The 20,151-nt window shown below is 39.8% G+C and overlaps 1 protein-coding gene across 1 annotated transcript in view; it reads right to left on the bottom strand.

Annotated features, from left to right (window-relative positions):
• The window catches only part of nup210 (nucleoporin 210), a gene marked incomplete at its 5' end in the record, with an annotated part of 37,770 nt that extends 23,995 nt beyond the window's left edge, over positions 1–13,775 (bottom strand). Inside the window, 14 exons of the mRNA XM_083895013.1 lie at positions 61–206; positions 1,377–1,575; positions 3,262–3,417; positions 3,518–3,655; positions 3,763–3,903; positions 4,328–4,434; positions 4,537–4,605; positions 5,415–5,573; positions 6,098–6,230; positions 6,695–6,845; positions 7,062–7,158; positions 7,746–7,877; positions 11,227–11,366; positions 13,621–13,775. Coding sequence (XP_083751139.1) covers positions 61–206; positions 1,377–1,575; positions 3,262–3,417; positions 3,518–3,655; positions 3,763–3,903; positions 4,328–4,434; positions 4,537–4,605; positions 5,415–5,573; positions 6,098–6,230; positions 6,695–6,845; positions 7,062–7,158; positions 7,746–7,877; positions 11,227–11,366; positions 13,621–13,775 — 1,923 coding nt within the window. The remainder of the gene's footprint in view (positions 1–60; positions 207–1,376; positions 1,576–3,261; positions 3,418–3,517; positions 3,656–3,762; positions 3,904–4,327; positions 4,435–4,536; positions 4,606–5,414; positions 5,574–6,097; positions 6,231–6,694; positions 6,846–7,061; positions 7,159–7,745; positions 7,878–11,226; positions 11,367–13,620) is intronic.
• Positions 13,776–20,151: the final 6,376 nt, after the last annotated feature.

Below are 20,151 nucleotides of genomic sequence, written 5' to 3'. Positions count from 1 at the left end.
TTATAAGCCTCAAAATTCACGCCGAGTTAAATTCTGGATGGACAACACATTTGGACTCACTTTGAGAGGAAGAAAGGCAGCGACAGTGATCTTGGCACTGAGGTGGACGTTGCCATGGGTGTAGCTGACTGTCAGCATCGTATACCCAGGAGCCAGAGCCTTGGCTCTTACCCCGTTGCAGTGGTCCTGGCCCGGAGCGAGTCTCCCTGAATCAAAAGAGAGAAAGCCAAAAGAGAGAAAGGTAAAGAATACATTGTGACACCTGTTTTTAATGCATATCGTCTTAATTTGTGCATAAAAAAGGAAGCAGTAACAAAATCCCACAATGTGTCAACAGCTTCAGGTTCTCTTAATTTAAAAGTAGTGGCTTAGAGAGTCATTTTCTGATCACTCCAAGAGAAAGTGTAGAGTTTGAAGGATGGGACACCTGACCCGAGCCTGGTTTCTGACATAAATGTTTAATTTATATTCAGGTCAGGTCCTGTCACATTGGCTGGGTCCAGCTTAGTTGACACTGTGCAGTGTAAGAAAGGCAGCTGCAGCAGCAGCAGCAGCAGGGATTGTCTGAACAAGTAGGATTTGTTTTAAAGCTGTGGACATAATCTTCATAATCTATACCTTTGTATATTGCATTATTTCAGTTGTAATCATACAATCTCAGATTATACTAACCTGAAGAAGAATGGAAGAGGTGACTGTGGTGGACTTATTTGTGCATGTATTATTTGAATTATTTGTTCAACAAATATGTGCCACAGATTGCATTTAAGAAAGAACTGCATCACTCCACCACTGCTAAATAAACCACAGTGACCTAATATCTATTGGCCAGGAGATTAAACATTTAGAGCTGCAATGATTAGTTGACTACTAAAATTTGTAGACGAAAAGATAAAACGTTGACGCCTGTTGTTGTAAATCACACACCAGCCGATTCATGCTCAGCTGTAACGGCAGTGCAAACAAACACGACCAAACACAAACTCGAGCTATTCAGAACTAGCTACAGGAAGTGCTGGGGGCAGTATTGCTCGCTGTTAACATCCCGCAAGGAAGCAGAGAAGAAGAATGCACAAATTATGGCGGAAACAGACGGAGAGGCTCAAATACTCGACCCAAAGTTTCCAATATTTGGAAACATTTCACTGAAAATAAACCAGCGAAACACGCAAATGCAACTCTCGTTTGGTAGCACTACGGCAATGCATAAACACCTTAAAACGCAGAAGTCCAAAATAAGTGCTAACAAAGATAATCATGATTAATCGACAAATTGAAAAAATAAATGACAGATTAGTGGACAAAAATAATCGTTAGTTGCAGCCCTACTCATATTGACTGACAATAATGGGATTCATGATTGACTGGAAATTTACCGTCCAGTAGTTGAAAGACACCGTGCGTTTCCTCTTCGACCTGCAGGTCAAAGTGGGAACAGTCGCTCAGCATCACTCGCTCTTTCTCAGCCTCCTCCAGCAGACCAAAGATCCGCAGAGGCAGATTCAGAACCAGACCCACGGTGGCCTCGACTCTGCAAGGAGCAAAGTCCATGGCCACGGGCTCGACCACGTACACCTGAGGAGAAAATAAGACACGAAGACTGAGAATGGCTGCTACTGTTATGACCTGAAGGCTTTTAACTGGAGAACAGTGGTAATCAAACATTTTTATACCAAGTACCACCTGAGAAAATTACAGTGGTGTAAATAGGTCGGACTAAAGTCAGCTGCAGACTTTTCACAGGAGGCAATAAGATAATTTGCCCTCTCACCATCCTCCTCTTCCTCACATGTACTTCACACACTGGTATAGTGACATTGGGTAAAGATGGCGCAAGAGATAAGGTGAGTCCAATTATTATTATTTAATCTCATAATTTTTTTTATGCACTGTGGTCAAAATTCTGCAGCTTCACTCTGATCACATACCCTTGTATATACAGTAGAACAGTATTTCTTTCAAATTGTATTATTTACATGAATGCAATGTGGTTTTCAATCAATTCTATAATTATATAATGTGTGTATATAATAAAATGTTTGTGTTTTTGAAGGAATAATAATAAAAAAGATGTGTAATCGTTAACTTTAATTTTCAGCTCCTTTAAATTAAAACAAAAAATGACTAACTACTGCTTTGATGCTAAACAAGCATATTTTTGCAGGATCTGGGCCGAATAAATAGTAACTCTGTCATAATTAAGCAGATAGGAACAAGCATTAATCTTCCCTCCTTTGTTTAACGGTGAAAATGCAAATTTTTTTAATTTCACATCATGCACATTTTGCTGCACCACCAGATACACTCGGCTAAAAACTCTATTCTGCTTCTTCAGATGCGTGTGTGGGTGTAAATTCCATCAGATATGATTGATAAAAAAAAAAGTATCTGGCAAACCCCACAACTCTTTTGAAAGCTGTTCTGACTGTTAAACAGCATCGACAAAAATGTTATCGTCTCTTGACGGACCCCATGGCTTGTACCATAAGAAACCAATGGTGATTAGTGTTTTTCGGTGGCTTTTACAAACAAGAACTAAACTTGCTGATGGACTCATACACTACCGCTCAAAAGTTTGGGGTCACCTATACAATTCTGTTTGCGTTTTACATTAAAAGTCACACTTTTAATCAAAAGAGTTGCAAAACGAATAAAAAATATAGTCAAGACATTGACAAGATTAGAAATAAGGATTTTTATTCCAAATAATAATTTTGCCCTTTTGTCAAAGAACCAGCAAAACTTTTTCATCGCACAAGGGTTCTCTAATCATCCAATAGCCTTCTAACGTGATTAGCAAACACAATGTACCATTAGGCCACTGGAGAGATGGTTGCTGGAAATGGGCATCTGTCAGAGTTCCTACACATTTTCCATTTCAAAATTCCATGCTTTTCCAGACCTCTCAGAGGTGAGATAAAGTGAGATAAAAGTCTCACTTTCCATACTCATTTCCCTTTTTCCATACTTATCCAGACCTGGAAATGACTCAAATTAAATTCCATACTTTTCCATACTGCTAGGAACCCTGACACCTACAGTATGTACATATTCCATTAAAAACCAGACGTTTGCAGAATAGTCGTTTACCACATTAACAATGTATGGAGTGTATTTCTGATTCATTTAATGTTATATTCATTGAAGAAAAGTGCTTTTCCTTCAAAAATAAGGACATTTCTAAGTGACCCCAAACTTTTGAACGGTAGTATGTGACCAATGTACTTTAAAATGAACTTTTGATTGACCAGATAAGCTTACCTTCATTTGGCCAAAGTGCAGCAGGTTGCGTAGATCGTGAGCATAAACTACACTGACGCCGATGTCATTGACTGTGGTCATCACTCCTTTCATGGTCACCGTGGCGACAGTCGTGTTTGAGGAGGACCAGCTGAAGTTCCCACTGCCTCCTGTCGCCTGTTACAAAACAGCAAAGAAGAACAGTCGTGTAATTTTAAATACATTTGAAAAGATAAGAACCAAACTTTTCCATACATAATAAAAAGGGAATAACTACCGTTATTGTGTACTGATAAGCTCCAACCTTGGGCTGCCATAGAAATGTGAGAATACTGGGACTAAGGACTATGGGGTTATAGATCTCCACATCTTGTTCATTGTGGACTGGGTTGGCAAGTGCATGGATGTTTCCACGCTGAAAACAGAGCAGAGGCCACAGGAGACGGAGAGAGTTAAAGCAACAGCGACACTGCAAACACAGAATACAGAGAGAGATGGGTTTTCCGTTGCAAACGGACTCACTTCATCTACCACATTTTTGAGCGTCGCGTCAATAAGCGTTAGGCCGTCTTTGAGAGCTCTGACACGATGGTACGATCCATTCAGGGAAGACTCCAGGGGTTCAAAGTACTCCGTGGGAAAGCCAGTGTCAATGCGGACGTTCTGCAAAAATCAAAATAAAACACTCACTTTCAAACTCATGTATTTTTATCAGTACAGATTGATTTAAACGTCACTGGTTGGCAAATAAAACGTTTAAAACAGAACGCAACGGCTCTTCAATGCATATAAATCTACATATATTCATTATTAACTTGCATTTTGTGTAAACAATGTCAGAGCAAATACTGACCTAACCCTCATAACCTAACCAGAAGAACATGTTAGACGGGTTATACGACAGCAGAAACTGTGTTTAGCTGCTTCTAACTATTCCTAAAATGTCAAATATTTGATATTATCTATATGTAAAACGGCACAGTACAATACCGGTCTGAGTAGTGTGTGTCAACCCATACACATTCTCTCTTTACTCTTTTATAATTATTTTTCCTTAAAAAGTGTGAGTTTTGTGAAGCGCACTTACATCAGAGAGGTGAATTTTGTTGCTGGATTTGTCAAATACTTCGATGGAGATATCGTATATTCTGCCCGTTTCAAGGACCCAGCTGTCTCCAGGATGGATTTTAAAACCTATGAATATAGAAGATGGCTGTTATGCACCGACACACAATGAAACACGTCTTCTTTATCTTATCAATTGCTTTCTGTTGGGTTTTTGGGGTGGATACAAACCTAGGTAGCCTGGTTCAACCACATACAGCGTGCTGTTGGGAAGGCGAGACACTCCTTGCATTCGAAGGCCTAAACAGGTGCTATTAAGGGAAAAGTTGGGTAGATTTGGGAAATCAGGCCAGTGAGAGACTTTGACCAATCAAATGGCAGTATGGAGTGAGTGAAAGAGAGTTAAATGGCCAAAGTCCTGCTGCTAATTTGTGGTCAAAGGCTTAAATACAACACAAAACCTTTGTCATGAATATGTCTGTATGTATTGATGTTTTCTTACACCCCTACTAAGGGGCTGCATTTACACGGCCCTTTGAGGAAATGTTGCAATTCGTGCTGGGCACGTAGGCAGGCACCGTTATTGCGCCTACAGTCTAACTGGAGCGGTCTGTTTATGAAACGAAAAGAGCAGCGATACGAATAACCAGTGTACCTGTGTACTGCGTATGTGTGCCTCGGTTTTTAAAGTTTAGCGTTACTTTAGACACTCATTTTAACAATCGAGAGTCACATAAACATGACGTCACAGACGCTTTTTAACGGTCAGTCGTCGCATTAATGTGCCCGGCACTAGTTACAATTCTAGCATTGGCATCTGCAGTCTATGCTGCAAAGAAACCTACAAAAAATGAAAAACTAAGCAACAGCCAGACAATTAAGACAGTCAAATGCATGTCCATTTGATGGCGCTAGCTCTGTGTCCTCTGTCACCTCAGAAAATGTTAACATGTTTCCATGCCCCCCCCCCAAAAAAATCACAATTTTGGCTAAAAACACTGGAATTTAATCTGATTCTGTGTTCATAGATTAAAACCAAGAATATAAAGGGCTTTAGATTGTGCCATTGTAATCAACCCTGTGGAAAGTGCACTTCCTCAGAAGGATACTCTTATGATCCAGCACCACGTTGATGTGTCCCAGCTGAACCGCTGTCACCGTGGAGATGCTTTGGTCCAGACTGGCTGTGGCAACCTCTGGGTTTCCGTTGGGGCCGATCACGCTGTTCTTAAGGTGCAGCTCGTATTGATCACACGGCATAGAGAGCTCTGGACAAACATGACAGAATCACAAATGAACTTAAGTATACTACTTCATGTTTGAATGATAAGCTCAGTATTCTGTAAATTTAAAAAACAACAAAAAAAAATTTCTTTTAAAACTAAGCTTAACACCTTCATTTTTGTGTTAGCTTATGAGATGTGTGTGTGTTTGTTGGGAGAGGGTAAAATGACATTGGGTGACTTACTATGAGTATTAAATGGATATGTGTACGGCTTTTTATGACTCTTATAGTAGTTGCATGCATAGTTCACTTTACGTAAAGCACATCGAGTTTCTCTGTAATGAAATGTGCTCTGTAAATAAAGTTCCTTGCCTTAAGAGATGATTTCTCTGTTCTACACAGATTTAAAACTGGAAAGGAAAAATTACAGATAACCAATAACTCAACCGACATCTTTCCTTTTAACATATTAAAAAGGTAGTAAAAACAGAAGCTTGAGCTTGGCGCTCACTAAACAAAGCTTCATAAACAGTGCAACAGTGAAAGTAAAACACATCGGAGTCAGACCTGCAATCTTTCCCTGTCGTATCTTCAGGACTTTGTATCGGATGGAAGTTCCCGCCAACAAGTAGACATCGTGAGCAGGGCTCAGCAGGATGTTCTCTAAAATCAGCAGCCTCACCTCTGCAGCGCCCACATCCTGTGACACAGAAACCATGGTTACAGTATGACACAGATATTCAGCTTCCCGCCAAATCAAAACCACGTTATTATACCACGGTGTATAATGTCATATACTGTTCCTACGAAAGACCCACAAATCTAAACTGCACGTGACTGATGTTTATGTTCTTAATACTTTCTTTGGTTGGTTGATATTAGCTTATTTGAAGGATTAACCAAGATAAAAAAGTTTCATCCTGATGAAAAGTAACACAAGCTACAAGTTCTTAAACAAGACAGAAATAAAAATAAATTCTCATTACTGTTGTGGCATCATTTATGAGGCAGGAGCTATTACTTTTCTGCAGCATTTTGCAACTTTAATATGCATTTTTGTAGATGGGCTATTACAAAAAAGGTAGTTTAACTACAACTTATTATAATCTTCTCTTATAAATTAACCAGAATATCTTCTAATATTTAAATGTCATTGCACCTTACCTTATACAGAGACTCTTGAATTTTGGCTTTCAGCTTAGAATGTCCAGTTTTCAGTCCCGACACCAAAATAATATCGCCCTGTTTCCCGACACGCTCCATTTCCGTTATGTACCCGGGGGGCGTGTATGTGGACTCGGAGAATTTAAGTACCCTTAAGAAAAAAGAGATAAGAAAACACACGAGTCAGCATAGGCCCTGGCATCTGACATGAAGAATGATTCATTTTCATAGGAAGAGGAATCAAGAAGTAAAAGTGTGGCAGGATTTATGGTTCAGTGTTGGCAGATGCCCTTTTTTTGTCAACTTCTGCTTTGATAGTAGTTCAAAAGAGCAGTTTAATTATAGCAGCAACACAGGGGATGCTTACCGTAATGAATTGTAAGAGTCCGAGAATCCATTCACATCAACGTCTTTCACTAAGGTCCAGTCAAACACTAGACCTGCAAGGGTGCTGAAGGTGTTTCCTGTGACATAAAATAGCACAAGTTAGTCTTGCCTTTTCCTACCAGTGTTTGCATAATGAAAAACAGAGAACATTTATTTATATGGACTGTTTCTACATGTGATATGAGCCTGAGGTCGCTACTGTATGCCTGGGTGTGCAAAATGTCTGACAGCTCCTGGTCACATTTGCAAAAAAAAAACAAAAGGCATTTCATTACAGGATGCATGCTGTCCTTTCCTAATTTTCTCTATCCAAGAAATCTAAAATGAACCTTTTAGGCCAAAGCAAACAAAAACAAAAACACCAGGCCCTGAAGCCATCATCAGAAAGAATCAGGCTGTAGCTTCAGCTCATTAAACTAAGTATGTTTGCCCTAAATGGAGCCAGTCTAACAGAACAAACAGCCACTGCACAGTCAAAGACAGAGGGGGAGAGAAAAATGCTGCCAGGAGCCAGTTCAGTCATTATGCTGTGAAGTCTTTAGAGCTGCAAATCCACAGCACAATATGGACTCAGAGCACAATGTATTCATGTTATAGGTACTTATGTAAACTCATCTCAAAAATGTCTCGAGGGAACATTTATACACGCAGACAATAATAGCACCTTCAGAGTCCAGTGCATGAATTTTGAGCTCCAGTGGCGAGTCCTCGAGATGCAGCTCTCTGGTCGTCGACACTATTTGTATCTCACTGATGATGTCGACGATAGCATCGCAGCGCAGTACCTGTCCCGTAACTGCAAATGAAAAAGGGACAAAAAGAACCATAAACAATAAATAGTGTACAGCACTACAATTGTGCACTTTGATTCCACAAGGTAAAGCTCAGGAAATAACCGTCTTGATATTATTAAAAAGGCATGGGAACTGAACTACAAAGGCAGAAATATTATGTTTATTTGGGTCAGAAAACACATAAATCTAAATCCTGGCAAAAAACACTTCATAAGTACGGGTGGAATAAGGAAATGGAAATGGAGATTAAATACTACAAAGCATCCTCTGCTCTTGGCAGAGTGTACAATGTGCTTAATCAAGACAAATGTGTCTTTTCTGGTCTGCTAAGTGAGCAGTCGCATGAGTGGCAGATTATATCAGATTATGCTTTGATAAACCTTAAACAGCTGGAGCGAATAAGCCTCATTTAAAGTAGGCGACTCTGGTCACAGTCAGTCCGACAGTGATTATTTTCTTTATTATTACAAAGAGACATTTGAGAGGCATCTGCGAGGGCCAGTGTGTCTGATTTTCCTGATTACAAAGTAAACGCACACAGAGGCCGCTCATCCACAACAGACCGACCGTGCCACAGAGCAGAGAGCACGCTCATCCCTGTCCATAACTTCCATATGACCCGTGTTTTCACTTTAACTAAGACCATTTGAATAGAATACAGATTTGAATAGATGGTCAGTGTTTTCCATTTATCAGGAGATCAATTCTCTATTTCACAAAAAATGTGTTCCCACACAACTCAAGGTGTAACAAGTGAACCAATGTGAAGTGGTTATCAGGTTTAAAGGTGAAGTAAGTAGTTTATAGTGACATCTAGAGGAGAGGCTGAAAATTACAACAACAAACTGCTCCTCTGCTCACCCCCTCCCTTCCCTGAGCGATACGGTATCCTCAGCCGGTCAAATGTCGTCCTCGTCTTTCTCCGTGTCAGCAGATGAGGTTCTAGTATTTATTCAGATGTATAAGTGTGTCTTTTGTATATCGTATTAGCTCCGTCAGCGGAGGCGGGACTTCCGCTACAAGTAAAGCAACGCTTGATTTGTTCTCTTGGGTTTGTCCTTACAGGCTCCAGTAGAAACATGGCGTCTCGCTGCTAACAGTGGCAATGCACCAGCGGCCCGTGACCATGTTATTATACATGACTTTTTGAAACACTATGAAAATGAAACAAAAACTATTATACAGCGACTAGACAATGCAGGAGCACATAATATGTATAAAAAAGTGGATTTTGGGTCATATAAACCCATAAATACTACACAGTGTCCCTTTAAACTAAAAGATACACATCAATAAATACATGGACCACTGTAGAGCTGCAACTCACAATTATTTTTTACATTCCATAAAATGTCAGAAAATGTGTTTGTCAAACCTGGAAATGAAGATGTTCTCGAATGTCTTGTTTTTGTCCACAAACCAAAATGATTCAGTTTTAATTATTTCTTAGTTATGTGGAGCAAAGACTAAGAAAATATTCACATTTAAGAAGCTAAAACAATCAGAACTCATGTTTTAATCATGAAAAAAGCTTCAAATTGATTAATCGATTATCAGCATAGTAGTCGATTAATTGTTTCAGCTCTAGACCACTGTATCAGAGATCGCCTCATCTTTAGATGTTATGAATTAGTTTAATGACAGTGCCATGTTTCATGTTACTTCTCAAGTTCGTGATTTGGCTGAAGCACTAGTTAAGACACAAGAAAATGAGAGAATGAATGTCTCTGAAACGCTGTTTTACTTTGATATTACATGACCTCATTGCTTAGCTCGCTGAGCTGACTCACAGAACTGTATCCACTTAGTTCGCCAAGTGACATTGTAATATTCATTTGGCTCTGCGTGTTAATAAATTGCAAAGTTGAGGCCAAAACGAGTTGAGTTTTCTTTCTCTTTTTTAGAAAGAATTTCCCCTTTCAACTGCTTAAGTGAGGCACCTGGTCCTGGGTGTGTCAGACTGACTTCACTTTACATTTACAAGGTCAAAAAAAGGTTTGTTCATACATTGGGCCTCAAGTTTTTTTTCTCTAACTGCCTCAGGAAACACAGCGACAGGTAGATGGTTATGAAATGATTCATGTGAAAACTTTATGTCATCATTGATCTGTTTGAAGGTAAGCGGTGATAGATTGGGCTTATTCTAATTTGTAATTGATAAAGAATGTCTACATTAAACAAATACTTGTATTGCATTAAAGTCATAATAAAACATGTATCTTCCCTGAATCTCACAGTAGCCAGTGTATCTACATATGCAGTACATACAGTACGACCCATCAATAGTTCTTTATGGTAGACTCTCTGTGTCTTTCAGTGAAGCGGTGTTTTGTTTTGATGTTGCCCGGCAACATTACCACACTGCACATTAGGAAGTGGGGGGGGGGGGGGTTAAGACAGATGGAGGCAACGACATCGTCGCACTAGTAAAGCGAGATGGCTGCAAACAGGTTGTTGGAGTATGACTGAAAACTCCACCGAAATGTTGCAGAAATGTATTCTGCAGCTCTAAAAAACCTGCTCGTTCTTGCCCCTGTGCTGCTGCTGTATACCCACAAACGCTCTCTCAGTCAGGCATGATAGTAATATAATAGAGCCTGATAAAATGGTGCAGCATTTCTGTTCACAAAGACCACACAGAGGCACAGTATTAACATTTAAGACTAAAGGCCACATTATACTTCTCCGACTGCGTATGCGTTATCCGTCTGCGTCACCAAGGAGACGCCTCGAGCATTTATACTTCTGCGTCGTGGTGACGGACACTCGCTGCAATTTCCCGCCCGATCAGTAGGGGTCGCTGCGCAAGGTTGTTGTGCTTCTGGCTACAGTGAGCAATGGCGTCCGAGAAAGAAAGAGAGAGAAAGTCTGTTGTTGTTGAAACAGTGGCCGTTTCTCACTTTTCTGTGTGACGGAACGCAGTTTTAAGATAATTTGAGGCGAGAAATTGGCCATTTAGAGTCTAAATATGTACTGTGTGTGTTGAGATATGACGTATTTATAGTTCGGCAGCGGCGTTATCGGCGGGGATCAGCTCCGCCTCTGTCAGGACGCCCGGAGCGCACTGAGAGCCGGCACAGAGCAGCTTAGCTCAGCCTGTCCTGAGGACCAATCGCAGCTCTTGCCGTCTCCGTTGTCCCTTGACGGAGTGACGGACACTTAAAAAATATTCCGTGCACCCGGAGACGACGCAGAGGCTCTTCGACAGGTTCTGCGTCGACGCAGAGTCTCTACGTAGCCTACGCAGAGCACTTTACGCAGAAGTATAAATTGGGCTTAAGAAAAATCACCCAAAAACAAGATAATAATCAAGAAATAGTTCTCGATTAGCATAAGTATTATTGTTCTTACCGACATCTTCAGCCAAGATGATGCTGGTCAGTCTGGACGGCTGGGTGGAGAGAGCCTGGAGAACAGCTTTCCTGGAGCAGCCTCTGCCTCGCTCTTCATCCACAGCCTGAACACTAGCTACCTCTGGCCTGGTGGACGACCTGGAACCAGACCAAAACATTTTATAAATTACTCAATATTAGAATGAATAAACGTTTTAAACTTATTATTATGGACAAAAAAAAACACAGACATAATTCACACAACTGAGATAGCTCAATGTGTCTAAATATTTCATCACTATGTGTTGAACCTGTGTTCTATTGTCATTAATAAAGTTATATATAAACTTTCAGTGTAATCAGCTAAACACAATAATTAATTAAAGAGAAAGATAATGAACAGTGACAAATATTAATGAACATTAACACAACAATAATAATAATAATAATAATAATAATAAGTGAGATGACTTTTTGCTAGATTTGCCGTCAAACAAACCACAATCAATAACTTCCACGTCTTTTTAACTGACCCCAGTTCAGCTTTACTTTTGAACTTGCCAGACCTGATTCTGTCAGTTTGTCGGTATCAGTAAGTCACACACTCCTCATTGTTCACCATCCTTATGCAGCGTAAAGCCCGCGTGTTCAGGGTGCAGACGAGTGAGCGCGAAAGAGTGGCGATATGAGCACCCGTTACAAGTCAATGAGCCATGAAAAGATTCGGAAGCTGTTATTTAAGAAAAATGTTGCATGGCGTTGCTCTACAGTCAATATTTTAGCTGAGTCACGTTGTGGGCTGTTGTGAATATTTGCTAGTTAGATAATTATGCTTGCAAATAGTCAGAAAACAGGTATTGTGCCATACCTAGTATATGCTTGCAGGATCATGGATGTTGTGGATGTTATCAATGTTTCTGATTGGGTACAAACACTGGGATACTGGGTCAGTGCCAAAGTAGATAGCAGATACAATCAAAATCCACACCTTAAGGCAAATTCCTACCATTTGTACGTCTATTATTTATTGTGCCCAACCCTAGTAAGGAATCTAATCCTTGTAAGACATTATGTATATCTTCTGTGTAGAAAAACACACTTCGTATACACAAATTATAATGTCTCAGACTACAATCAAAATTCACTCTATTCAATAGGTTAAAGGACAGACTACAGAGGGACTTGGTTGCATCTGATTTATCAGCTATTAAACGATGAATAAATTAATGGCCAGCAAAGTTTGTAAAACAAAACAAACTTCAGTGACTGGCAGCGGATGGTTGTTTGTCTCCGTGTGGATTGATGACATTTCCAGGTAGTAACCTGCCTTTCACCCTGTGTCAGCTGTGTTTGGCACCAATTTTTATTAAAATGTTGTTTTTCTCCAGGGTTCAAAATGGGGTTTCTCCACGTTCTGCCCAACGTCCAAAAACATGTAGACTTGGGGATTAGGCAAAGTGGCAAACACTCTGAATTTACTGTAGGTGTGTGAGTGAGAGTGAGAGTGGATGTTTGTTTGTTTGTCTCTATGTATCTCTGTGATGGACTGGTGGCAACCTGTCTGTGGTGTACCCCAACCTTTTTCACCCTATGTCAGCTGAGATTGGCACCAGCGCCCTCCACAAGCCCTCATGTGGAGAATAACAGTGACAACAGATATATACAGAAAATAACTGACAGGTGAATCGAGTATGCAGCGCTGGACAGCTAGCTTAATCCATCACTACAATACATATTAAAGGTGCCATATATAAGAATGTGGCCAAAAACAGCTACTACATTCAAATTCAAAATACCGAGGTCTTTTAGGTATCGTTTTCTGTCTGATGCAACTGCCAACCCGTGGTTGCTCAGCAACTGAGACTCTACTGACTGCAATGATTGGTAGACGGCGGTAGGTGGCGCCACATGCCAAAACATGATTTCAAAACATAAACATGATTTGCAAAATATATTTTTTAATGCAAATATTTTGGCTGTACTGTTGTTGGTGAGTTCAGTTTGTTATATGAACATTATTCCTGAGTCTCTGTGACATATTAGGACGATTTTATGGCCAGTTGCTTTAGATTTATTACATAATGCACCTCTAATCAATCACTATATTAGATATTTAGCTATTAATTGACTGTAATAGACAACTCTCAGAGCAAATATCAACACGTAAGTCCAGAGACTCTACTGTACAACCTCACCTTATGTGTTCAAATGTATTGTTTAGTGATTACAAGGCACTTAGCTGGACGTGAACTGATTACAGAGTGAGTGTACACTACTGGTTAGGACATGTGGCGTGAACCACAAGCACCATGAAACACGACACTCCTTTACAAAGCATGCATGACCCCCATCTTCCTCCTCCTCCTCATCAGTTTTACGAGGCAGACGTTAACCGTTTCCTCCACTCACTCACCATCTGTAGCAGCCTTCAGTGGTTTCCAGTGTGAAGTTAATTCGTGTGCTCCTGGCAAGCGGCAGCAGCACTTTGGGAATATTTAGCTTCGAGCTACCATTAACTTGGGCGGCAGTTATGAATAACAAAAGCCAAAAAAGTAGCAACGGCGTCATATTTCCGCGCTTTTTTTTGATATTGCGGGGATTCGCGATAACGGTCGAATGAATGAATGAATGAGTTTCTAGCTAAACTTTGTCTGTGACGACCATCGTTTTTGCCCGTTAGCGTGGCGTCTGTGAGACGTTAATGTAAGCTAACATCGCCACAGAGGCTATTTCTTAATGCAAACCCCACGTTGTCTTCCTGCTCAGAGACAGCAGCAGCATCAGCCACATGATGATAATAACAGTCCAAGTCTGTTCCTTCCTGTCTTCTCGTGTCTGTCCACGAAGAAGAACGCTGTTCGGGGAAGCACGCGACACGCTAATTCAAATTAGCTTCGAGTCCCAAAGTTGTGCGTTAGCTGACACACAATTAGCACGCGGTAGCTAAACTTCAGCATGTTTCCTACAAATACCCGCCGTGAACAATAATTGGACTTCCAGTGTGTGTGCATGCCGGGAGTGAGGATACGTCATTGCACATGGTTGCCACGGACGATGACGCTGTCTCTTAAAGGCACAATTCACACAAAACGTGTTCACCTCACAGCACCTCACTCATTCACTGACAGAGGCGATTCTACAGTCTGTAGGGGCCCTAAGCAAAAATTCCTAGGGGGCCCTTCCTTCCAACCAGTGTTCATCACCATTATGTTACAAATAATCTGACACCAACGAAAAATGTACGAGTTCAAAATATTTTTATTTTTTTTCAAAATGAATGAAATAACATGGAAAAACCTTGTAATTAAAAAGTATGTGAAACTATAAATGTAAAGAACAATAAAATACTGTAAATAGCTTTTTAAAAACTATATAAACTTAGTAAAAAAATACATTACACTGTAAAAAACCCACATTATAAAACAATATAAATATATAGAACAATAAAATACTGTAAATAACAAAAAAAAACATATAAACTGAGTAAAAAAGATATGCATTACACTGCAAATAATCCTCTTCATTTTCCAACTTGCGGAACGATAACTTCACACAGGTTAAAGTGAAGTGGGGCCCCTTTAAGGAGGTTTCCTACTGAGATGTCATTGCAAATCGGCCATTGTTGTTTAAGGGGGACGGGGTACGAAGGAGTATTAGGGCCAACCAAAAAAAAAAAAAAAAAATCTGACAAAAAAAAATCTGTCACAAAAAATAATTCTGGCAGAAAAAAAATAAAAATAATTATTGCCTTATTGTATCTTGTGATACAACAAACCCTCTCTGGATCGCAGGCAGGTGCAACCATCCGTACCCCTGCATCTGCCCCGTTCCAGCTATTTCATTTTGTATGAAATGAAAGTTTGTATGGTTTATCCTCCTGAACAAACCAAGTTTCCGACACAGTCTCTTCAGCGTCCTAATACCACACCATGTTTATGAGCCAAAAGAGAGAGAATTTCCTTTTTTTTTTTTGTCTGACTTTTTTTTTTTTATGAGCCAGATTGTTTTGTTTTTTTTGCCAGAATTTTTTTCTGTGACATATTTTTTTGTTTGTTGTCGGCTGTTTTTTTGTTGTTGTTTTTTTGGCCCTAATACTCCTTCGTACGGGGAGGCGGCTGGTCACTGCACATTTCAGTAAAAACAGCCCTCAGGCTCCGAGTGTCGGGGGCCCCCTATCGGCTCGGGGCCCCAAACAGTTGCCTGCCTTACCTGTTCACAAGCTGCGCCTCTGCTCATTCACCGAGGTATGTCAGTTGGAAGTGGACAAATTAGCAAAACTAGCATAACAGAGAGACAACTTAGACTTAAATATTTCATGAAAAAAGTCAGAAATCAAACATATCATATGTAAGTCTTGTATTACATACCTTAAAGTGATACTTGAGTAAAATATCTTACCAGAAAATGACTTAAATTGAAGTAATTTTTTCAGAATATTGCTTAAAGGTGCATTATGTAATAAATTTAAAGCAACTGGCCATAAAATCCTCCTAATATGTCACAGAGACTCAGGAATAATGTTCATATAACAAACTGAACTCACCAACAACAGTACAGCCAAAATATTTGCATTAAAAAAAATATTTTGCAGACTGCAAATCATGTTTATGTTTTGAAATCATGTCTTGGCATGTGGCGCCACCTACCGCCGTCTACCAATCACTGCAGTCAGTAGAGTCTCAGCTGCCGAGCAACCACAGGTTGCCAGTTACGTCAGAAAACGAAACCTAAAAGATCTCGGTATTTTGAATTTGAATGTGGTAACCGTTTTTGGCCACATTCTTACATATGGAGCCTTTAAGTAAAAGTCTTAAAGTATATGACATTTACCACACCTAAGTATCAAATGTAATTTTCTGATATAAAATGTGCTTACGTTTTAATTCAAAAAAAGATTTTCTGTACAGCACTGGATAACATTTCCTCTGAGCGAGCGGTCTCAAACTCGGCTACATGTGGACCCTCATTTAATTTCATGTGGCCTGCTCCTTAAAATTATAATAACAAGTTATAGTGAGTTATTTCTGTCTGTTTTTGATATTTTAGAGATTCATTTTGCATCATAAATATGTTTTTTATTGTGCACTTAATATCATCTTACGTTAAAACAAACACTTTTATTTTGAAGTTATGTGAAATATCATCACAGATGTCTTTCTTGTATATATCACAATGGAGTATGGTGATATAATCTCATAGTGTCAATCCAGACTGAACCGTTGGAAATAATAAGTTATTTCTGTCTGTTTTTGATATAACTAGATTCACTTTGCATCATAAATATGTTTTTATTCTGCACTTTATATCGTTCTATATCAAAACAATCATGGAATTCTGTGAAATATGGTAAAAAAAAATCTGCACAAACACAGTAATAGCAGAAACTCAAATATTGCAAGCATTGCAAAAACTGGCAAAGGTAAAAACAATAGTTTGCAGGAGTGTTGCAATAGGGTTGGCAGTTGCCTGGGGCCACAACCTGACATGGGGCCCCTGAAAACAGCTGCGTCCCTTAAGCTATGCATATGGTTTTAGAAATCGTGTTCTTTAACATCAACTTACACCATATCCTGTGACATAAAGTCCAAAATGATTTATGGGCTGATGCTGCAGCCCGTCAGCTCCTGCAGACCATCCCTGGATATTGACAGTTGTCGATAAAGATTAATTTGAAAGCTCCCAGGCACAAGAGCGGCGATGCTAACCAGGCAGAAGAAGAAGTGCGCCGTGTTGTTGATCTGTGAGCTGAAATCACTGTGACATTGAACCAACACTGCTGTGGCAAGGATTTTATCCACTGTGACGAGATTTCACTGATAGGTAAGACATTACCTTTGTTGTATGTTTGTTTAGCACTGATTATAAAATCCTCCCTGTGATGAAGCAGCCAAATTTTATATTTATCTGTAAAAAAAAATCACTTAATTAAACAGACACAAATGCCTGTCTGTAGGTTATTACTGTATTTGCATTTTTTGGATGCATCCATATATAGTTTGGCATATGTATGGCATAGTCTGGATCCTTTTTAAAAACATGCAATGCACAGCTATTCACCTCTAGGTGTCACTGACAACCACCTACACTCACCCAGGCTTTGATGGCAGCAATGAGTAGGAGTAGTTGGTGGGGACATGTTTGTTTTACTGCAAAAAAAAGAAAGGGAAAATGGCATCAGTTCCCAGAGTTTTAACAAAACAAGAGAGCACGGCTGAGAATGAGCTGAAAGGCGACGTGTTTGAAGTTGTAACGCAGAGTGAAATCACAAACCAAACTCTGAAACCATCTGAAATCTAATTTCCACCCCCCGACCGTCTGTTTGCGAGTGAGGTCATTCTCTGGCTTTAAATTCCCATTTGAGACAAAGCAGGAATTGTGAACAGTAACGTTTATTGAACGTTCTGAAATAAATTGGCTGCGTTTTTTCCCGACCCGTCCTCTCGTTGCGCTTTTGTGAGACACGAAGATGCACAGGGCTCGATTAGCAGATACAAATGTTGGTCGTGAAGTGTTTTTACGTAACGCTGCCTCGTGCCAAACGTGACATATTGTTTGCGTCAGAGAGCATTAGTGATAAAAGGCCGTCACTGAGTGGTGCATTACGGCATTCACAACAATACACACTGTATATTCACACTGCAGCAGTCAGTTTCCCTTTCTTTAAAGGTGGAAATAAGATGACATGTATATTTCTTAGGTTCAGAAGAGAGTTAAAGATTTCCTTTATTGCAGGTGCTCTCAAACTCAAATGACCTGGGGGCCAATGTGCAGCTATTGTGGTCAAGAGGGGGCTGGCCGAGAGAACAAAAAGTGGGGAAAAAAACACAACTGTTCCCAATATTGCATCATCATATAACAGGTATACTTAATAATACTATTTATGATGCAAAATGAATGTATTAATATCAAAAACAGACATTTATTTAGAATTACATCAATAAAAGTGTGGACAACTGTAATTAAAATTCGTACCAGGAGCCGTTTCGGCCATTGCCATTCGTGGCTCAGGCCCAAACAAGTGTATTTATGTATGTAATTGAATGTTGTATATGATACATTTAATAATGGGATAAGTATGACCAAATGTCTTCTTATTACTGTTATAATAAACATTGCTAGCAAACATATATTATATTCTATCACCTCGCTGGCAGCTGAGCCTCAGCTACACACTGTGTTTAAAAGTTGTGGGCCATGTTTTTTCATTATAACATGATATTAAGTGCGGGGCCGCATGTAATTGATTGGGGGGCCGCATGTGGCCCCCGGGCCGCCAGTTTGAGACCCCTGCTTTATTGTGACAGGGCCTCTCTGCATGTGTGGGCTCCGGTCCCCCTCTTGTTTTCATCCTTTTACCAAATCTAGCGTCAGCAGCGTACGCACAATTGATGTTCGGAGTGAATGATGTAATGTCTGAGACCGTGGAAAACAATACCTGAATGTCACACACTGTGTCTGTGGGGGCTTCAACCCTGGATGCTCAAGTCTAGACGACACACGGGTGGGGGGGTGCAGTGCCAGGCTGAACTCTATGCAACTGAATGGATCTTTATTTGATTTCCTACAGTTCAAATCACACAGTGTCGAAGCTCGGCAAAGAAAAGAAAAGTCCTCAAATGGTTGTGAGACTTTCTTTCTTGTCTGAGTTTGTGTGTGTGTGAGAGTGTGGCAGTTAAATGTCATAACCTTTAAAAAAGCACTGATTGTGGCACATTTTTTAATCAGCATCCGTTTCCCTTTAAGGTTGTTTCATTCAGATTCCAGTGCATTGTTACTCACTCTTATCTTATATTGGGTAGTATGTTACCATATCCATTTTATATGAGGAATCAGTCATGGCCTGTTCAGTCTAAACCTGATCGTGATTGAGATTATTACTGTTCAGTTTCTTTTTAGTTGTACTGGATGAATTAAAGGTTCCATATGTAAGAATGTGGCCAAAAACGGTTACTACATTAAAATTCAAAATACTAAGGTCTTTTAGGTTTCGTTTTCTGACGTAACTGGCAACCCGTGGTTGCTCGGTAGCTGAGACTCAAACAGCGGTAGGTGGCGCCACATGCAAAAAACATGATTTCCAAACATAAACATGATTTGCAGTCTGCAAAATATTTTTTTTAATGCAAATATTTTGTCTGTACTGTTGTTGTTGGTGAGTTCAGTTTGTTATATGAACATTATTGCTGAGTCTCTGTGACATATTAGGAGGATTTTATGGCCAGATTTATTACATAATGCACCTTTAATAATACTATTTATGAGGCAACATTAATGTATTAATATCAAGTATTTTGAATTTCAATGTGGTAACTGTTTTTGGCCACATTCTTACATATGGCACCTTTAAGTATATGTGTGATATGATGATGTAATATTGTGAACAGTTGTGTTTTTTTCCCCACTTTTTGTTCTCTAGGCCGGCCCCCTCTTGACCACAATAGATCTGCATTAGATCCCCCAGGTCATTTGAGTTTGAGACCCCTACCTTAGACCCTCACATCATGTGAGAAAAGCCACAAAAACGAAATGGGAGAAACCACAGAGGAGGAGGAAGAGGAAAGTGTTGTGCCTAGGCATATTTCACTGTGATAAATACTAAGAAATAGTGTGAAAATACACTCACTGTAAACTAATAAAGTAGCACCCAGTGTGGTCTACAGATGATGTAGCCCGTCTGCTTCACGGTTCGACATTTTGTGTGTTCAGGAATGTTCTTTTGTATAATTTACTTGCAGCAAGTGATTATTTTGCAAGTTACTATTGCCCCTCTATCCATCTGGACGTTCTCTGATGGCATCAAGGATACATTTCAGCCCATAGAACTGCTGCTCACTGGATATTATCTGTTTTTTTTTTCTCTCTCTGAAAATCCCCACAGATGTCTGTGCTTGAAAATCCCAGTCGATCAGCAGTTTGTGAAATACTGAGACCAGCCCTGCCTGGC

Source organism: Microchirus variegatus (genome assembly GCF_963457635.1).
Source record: "Microchirus variegatus genome assembly, chromosome: 9".
Classification (NCBI taxonomy): domain Eukaryota; kingdom Metazoa; phylum Chordata; class Actinopteri; order Pleuronectiformes; family Soleidae; genus Microchirus; species Microchirus variegatus.
Note: the sequence above shows the minus strand (reverse complement) of the source record. Positions and strands in the feature narration are given on the sequence as shown.